The sequence below is a fragment of the Gymnoscopelus braueri genome (genome assembly GCF_963280865.1).
Source record: "Gymnoscopelus braueri genome assembly, chromosome: 10".
NCBI classification, from domain to species: domain Eukaryota; kingdom Metazoa; phylum Chordata; class Actinopteri; order Myctophiformes; family Myctophidae; genus Gymnoscopelus; species Gymnoscopelus braueri.
This window is the reverse complement of record NC_137611.1, coordinates 38,874,401-38,881,075: the sequence shown is the minus strand read 5'-3', so window position 1 is coordinate 38,881,075 and position 6,675 is coordinate 38,874,401. Positions and strand designations below refer to the sequence as shown.

At 43.9% G+C, this 6,675-nt stretch overlaps 1 protein-coding gene across 11 annotated transcripts in view; it reads left to right on the top strand.

The window, feature by feature from the left end:
- mbnl1 (muscleblind-like splicing regulator 1) overlaps positions 1-6,675 on the top strand; it is a 62,141-nt gene that overhangs the window by 41,880 nt on the left and 13,586 nt on the right. For 7 of the 11 annotated variants that reach the window (XM_080440429.1, XM_080440427.1, XM_080440425.1 and 4 more), the window contains one exon: positions 5,922-6,140. In XM_080440429.1, the coding sequence (XP_080296555.1) occupies positions 5,922-6,140 (219 nt within the window). The remainder of the gene's footprint in view (positions 1-5,921; positions 6,141-6,675) is intronic. The other 4 variants (XM_080440433.1, XM_080440431.1, XM_080440426.1 and 1 more) reach the window with 1 other exon arrangement.

Here is a 6,675-nt window from a genome sequence, read left to right as displayed (position 1 = left end):
TTACTATACTTGTGAGGTCACAACGTTTTAGGCTATTTTTAAACTTAACCCTGAAGCCTGACCACACCGAAAATAGCTGATCTACAAGCTCACAAATGCATCATGCTGTGATGCGTTGTGAGCTTGTAGATCTGCTATTTTCGGTGCGCAACTAAGTATAGGATCAGGCTTTAACTCATCCCTAACCCCTAAAACCTAACCTGTAATTGCCTAACCCTAACCCTAACCACCATCCTTGCAATTTTTCCTATTGTAAGCCTAACTCTAAAAACATTTCTCTTGTGAGGACCAGAAACATCCTCCTCACAATGTTTTATTACTATTTCTGAATTTTTACTGCAGTATACTTGTGGACATTTGGCCTCACACACACACACACACACACACACACACACACACACACACACACACACACACACACACACACACACACACACAACACACACACACACACACACACACACACACACACACACACACACACACAACACACACACACACACACACACACACACGTCACTCTCAGGCCTCAGAATTTTTATGAATGTGCGTCAACAGGAAATCTCTGCATGGGAGGAAAAGACGCTTAAGAAAAAAGACGTCTAAAAGCCCCACTAGCAGTCCCGAAGAGTATTGCTTACACCCTCATTTGAAACTGGCCGAAGGGTGGCGCTAGAGGAAAAGCCATGGGTCACCAAAGTCAGACTGGAATCTGCCTGTTAGATTATGAGATATCTTGTGTGAAAGGTTTATATTTTGGCCTGAGGGAGGCACTTGACTAGACGAAAGGTCATGGAGTCACTCAAATTGTTAGGGCAATCTTCCAGTGAGCATGAATGCAGCACTTTTTATGATAAGTAGCAGCACAAGTTTCATGATAATCTGCCTGTTTTTTATTTTTTGATAACTTGTGTGCAAGTGAAAAGTTTGGTCCAAAGGTGGCGCTGGAATAAAGACCATTGGGTGACCAAAATCAGTATAGGGGCCACGGTCTGGGAAGCATGAAGGTGCACAGGAAATTCCACAGCAATGTTCCAGATAACAACTCAATTGCGACCTAAGTGGTGAACGCAGGGACAGACAGGCCGACCGTCATAGCCATTCCTAGAGACCCGCTGCTTGCAGGGCAAAAAAATGTAAACATTTCTGCCATGCATGCGAGGTTGACTTTATCTCACCGTCGTTCTCTTTTTTTCACTCCTCCAGATCTCTTTCTCCCTTGCTAGTTCAGTTGTTTTGTGTTGTGTATATATACACCCCCGCCAGACGGCTTTGTGTAGTCCATTATCCTTTACTCTTGTTTACAGTGCTGACTGCCACTGCTTCGTGTCACTGTGTCGCGGCTCGCTAGCACACAGCGGTGGCAGCTCATGTGTGAGACTCAAGTGAGCGATTACACAGCCCTGGGGAGATTTCATCCATCAGCGTCCATTGTGTGCATTCTGAACATGAGTCATTAATCTGTCACTTCAATCCAGAGGGGCTTCTATTACCCATACCATTTTATGCCTTTGTCGTATGACCGCGTCACTCGCTAAACTGATTTTCAGTTAAAAATCCGTTATTTTCTGTGAGCGACACGGTCACACAGCGTATTTGAATACTTTTTTAATGATCGTAAACTGGTATAGGACAGAGGAAGAACAGCAAAGTCACTTTGTTAACATTGTGTGCATCTATGCCTGTCTCAAGTCTCAACAAGCCAGGTCTGCCTGGGACAGACATGGTCCTGTGGCAATACCCCCCCGCCCACACACACACACACACACACACACACACACACACACACACACACACACACACACACACACACACACACACACACACACACACACACACACACACAAACACACCTTTACTCACTCATTTTCTTGTTTTCTTTCCCTCCCTATCACACACACACACACACACACACACACACACACACACACACACACACACACACACACACACACACACACACACACACACACACACACACACACACACACACACACACACACACACACACACACACACACACAGTCCTGAGGCAAAACGTCTCACCTGTAGTGTAAGTGGCATACGGCCAAAAAAAAACAACTAAAAAACATTTAGGTGTTGTTGTAGTATGTGGCCTCTGATGAGTGCTTTTACGTTTTAAAGGTTATAATAGAAAGATGTAATAATTTCCTAAATATTTGACCAAGCTCTTAGCTTTTCTCAAACAACTTTCATGCAAATCCTTTGGAAAAAAAAGTATATGTCATTCACACGTATGGTTCATGAGAGGACTGTTGCTAAACAAAGATAAACAATAGGACTTATTGTCAGATATTTTAATAGCTAAAAGTAGAGTTGTAATTAATCATAATTACAACTGAGGGCTTACAGGGTTTTATGTTAACTTAACTTAAGTCTGGATGGAGGTTGGCTCATTTTGTTTCTCGTTTTTTGGCTCAGCATCAGAGTGATGTGGTAATCATCTTTAATGCAATTGCCGGTCTTACATCAGACCGGCCTAATTAGAGAATTTATGACAGGCTCAAGGCCTTTTAGATGGGTTTTAAACTGCACAACTGGCCCCTTGCTCTTCACCCAGGAAATATGTACAAACAGGATCACAGAGAGAATCTTCATCCTTTAGTTTTTTAAGAGAGCAGTTCATTTTCCTATAGTTTTTTCTTAATGAAACGACATGACAGGAACATGGCATGAATTAGACAAGGGAGAGAAGATGCTGGGGAGCTTTGAATCTTGAGTCAGCAGGAGTAGGCTACTGGTTGAGAATGGGGGATATAACCACAAAGAAAGAAAAAAGCTGATCTACAAGCACATTGCTTTGTCATGGTTGTGAGTTTATAGATCTGTTATGATATATTTTCTATTCTTCTTTTAAATTTCACCTGTAATGACATGACTTGAAGAACTGCAATTCTTTAAAATGTTTTTAAAAATGTTCACCTATAATTATATGCCCAAAATAGGGACGTGTTGTGAGCTTGTACTGTAGATCTGCAATTTTGGAAGATTTTTTAAACATTTTGAAAGGTTTTCGCCTATAATGACATGCCCAAAATATCGATGCCCGGGTGAAAGTGGTTAATTGGGCTCTTGTCCATCCATATGGTTGTCACCTGCCAAGTGAGAATGCGTGAGCGCTGGCAGACGTGAACTCCAGGCAGACACTTTAGACACGGTTTACTGGATATTAATGTAACTCTTCCTCGTAGTCATTTGAATGTCCTCCGCCGCTTATCCTCTCATTGCCTCACACCTGTCCGGCGCTCGAGTGTCAAGTGAAAGTACAGGAGAGGAGGGAGGGAGGGAGGGAGGGAGGGAGGGAGGGAGGGAGGGAGACGAAGCCACGAGGGAGTACTGAGACTGAGTCTCGACGGGGACACTTCTGTCAGCAAGCGAGACCTCAGACTGCCACAGTCAGCTCAGCTGTGCGGGCCAAGAAAAACAGCAAATACAAAGCTTTGTGTGCGTGCGTGCGTGCGTGCGTGCGTGCGTGCGTGCGTGCGTGCGTGCGTGCGTGCGTGCGTGCGTGCGTGCGTGCGTGCGTGCGTGCGTGCGTGTGTCTGTGTGCGTGCGTGCATGTGTGTGTGTGTGAGACATGTGTCTGCCACCTGTTGTATGAACATGACCTCAGTTGCCCACGTTTAATGTGCATGCATTCTCGCTTACGTGAGTATGCGTGTCAGACTCAGTCTTGACCTATGGTGACCTCAGTCTTCTGGGGTTGAACCTAGATCCCCCCCACCTCTCCCTGACTACCGCCAGTATAATTGGATACTCGCAGCAGCTAGCTAGCAGAAAGGGATCTCTGACTTAGATAATCTGCAGACTTTGAAGCATAAACCTCCTGATGTGCTGGTGATATAACATCTATGGATCATATGAGTGCACGGTATTAATAGGCTGTTAAACGTTTAGCCTTGCTGAATGTCCCACGATGCCTGTCACAACCTCCTTTGACCTGACGCACACACCGCATACCTGCACACCACACACACACACACATGCACACGCACACACACACACACACACACACACACACACACACACGCGCACACACGCACACACACCCATGCACACAGTGTACAGTACACTCTACTTGAACTTGAACTTGAATTGAGTTCAGGTCACATCTGTGAAGCTAGCGCCCCACCACAGTCAAACACCAAAGTTGTTACCACTTAAACCCTATATTCTTAGTTGACCGGTATGGTCCAGGTGTCTATCCTTGGTCTCCTGCTTTTTTCCCTCTACACCAAATCTCTTCGCCGAAATGTTTTTGTCGCACGTTCTTGTTCGCCTGTTATGTCATGCTCAGAATAGTGACGCTAGGGTTCAAGTGGTTCAAATGTTGGAAGTTGTTTTCCTATTTGTTTGTGTTACAATTGTGCTGTTTGTGCGGTAAAATTCATAATTTGTGCTGGTATGGTTTTTGATGCCTTAGACCAAGACTACCAGAGATTTCTTTTGGCGATTCTGACATTCGTGTATCTCTGACAGCCTCGGACACTAGCCACTGCAATTCTGTGTTTAATGCCCCTACTTCCCCATAAATGTACAAATCCAAAATATATAAAGTGCTTATCCTAAAGCCATGGGTGTTACCATTAACCGTTCAATAAAAAGGTGATTTAATCCCGTCTGTGTCAGGAGTTCCCTGTATTCCTCAATAATAATAATAATAATACACAGCACCTTTCATGACATGAAATGCAGCTCAAACTGCTTTACAGAGCAAGAATAAAGCACAAGTGCTTTACAGAAAAAGTACAAATAATGGGTGTAGTGCCGCTGGGAAACGAGGAACTACAATGACATTCAGCCACAGACGGGATTAAAACACCTCTTTATTGAACAATATGAAATATTACAGAACACAATTACATTTATGGTAACAACTTTATATATTGAATTTGTACATTTATGGAGAAGTTCGGTCATTAAACACATTTGGCAATTTGGGGAAGTGTCCAAGACTGTGTCAGAGATACCGGTATGCAAATGTCAGAATCGATCAAATTAAATCTGTTACAGTCTTGGTCCAAGACTAGGTTTTTGATATAGCATATTCAACATTATATTTTGCTGCCGTATGCAGTTGGAAGAAGCCACTTCTAGGCTAAATTGCTCCAAAATGGTTGACTATACAAGACACAATGACATCCCTACATTCTTTCAAATACACAAACCTGCAAAAACATAATGAAAACGTCGGATATATCAAAAACCATTACCGGCACTTTTTTTCCCACTGTATAACCCAGCACGAACATAGCATAAACAAATAGGAATACACTTACTTCTTATTGTATGTGATCCTAGATTATTATTTCTATGCATTTGATGTATTACCTCATGTTTACCTTGCTTACTATAAATCGCTCTGGATTAAGATCGTCTGTTAAATGCCCAAATTGCTAATTGTAAATTGTATTCAGTATCAGTCAAGATCAAAGGTGCACCTAAAATCTGTGCTATGGAGTTATAGTAGCTACTGTATACTACTGTATAAGACAAATATAACACACACACACACACACACACAAACACGCACACACGCACACACACGCACGCACGCACGCACGCACGCACGCACGCACGCACGCACGCACGCACGCACGCACGCACGCACGCACGCACGCACGCACGCACGCACGCACGCACTCACGCACTCACGCACGCACGCATAAAGGTACTATGTATATACACATAGTACCTGCCCTTCCTATTCCATTCCATATTCTCTTCTATTATTTTTCAATCCAGTACATCACATGCACATCATGAGTATTTGTCTATAACACTGCTGCGCCTATTTTTTTTTATTTTTTACTTTGATCTGTCATTAGAAAATGCATAAAAAAATCTTCCAGTTGTACAGTTGATACTAATTACCCCACTTTTACCTTCTCCACCACCAGGGCCGTTGCTCCAGGGAGAACTGCAAGTACCTCCATCCTCCTGCCCACCTAAAGACCCAACTGGAGATCAATGGCAGGAACAACCTCATCCAGCAGAAGAACATGGCCATGCTGGCCCAGCAGATGCAGCTGGCCAATGCCATGATGCCTGGCACACAGCTACCGCCTATGGTGAGAGGGCACACACGTATGAACATACCACAGCTACATCCTTACATGGTGAGATCAAGCACATGAACAGGGACACACACACACACACACGTGCGCACACACACATACTGTATCCCGTGCACTGACATTTGTGTTGTTGCTGACTGCTCATTGTGCACCTTCACAATTGGACACAATTAGCCAAAACGCTAACCGCTCTCTGGGCCCTATTTTACGCGTCCCAAGTACCAGGTCTTATGACTTAACTTAAGAGCGTGGCCAATAATGTTGAGCTAATCAAAATAGCGAAACAGCATTGGTCACGCCTCCACGTCTTAAGTTAAGTTATAAGACCTGGTACTTAACTCATTCACTGCCAAGGACGTAATTAACGTAATTTACGTCCAAAATCCAATTCTGTCACAGACGTAAAAACATAATTTTTTTGGGTGGGGGGGGGGGGGGGGGGGGGGTGCTATGAATGATTCAAGCACCAACGAAGAAGAGTACTTCCAGATACTTCGCAGATTTCTGTTGTTTTTCAAAAAACAAGCCACATTCAAACGGCCATAGCTCTGGAATGGAGGATCGCGGCGGGCCAATT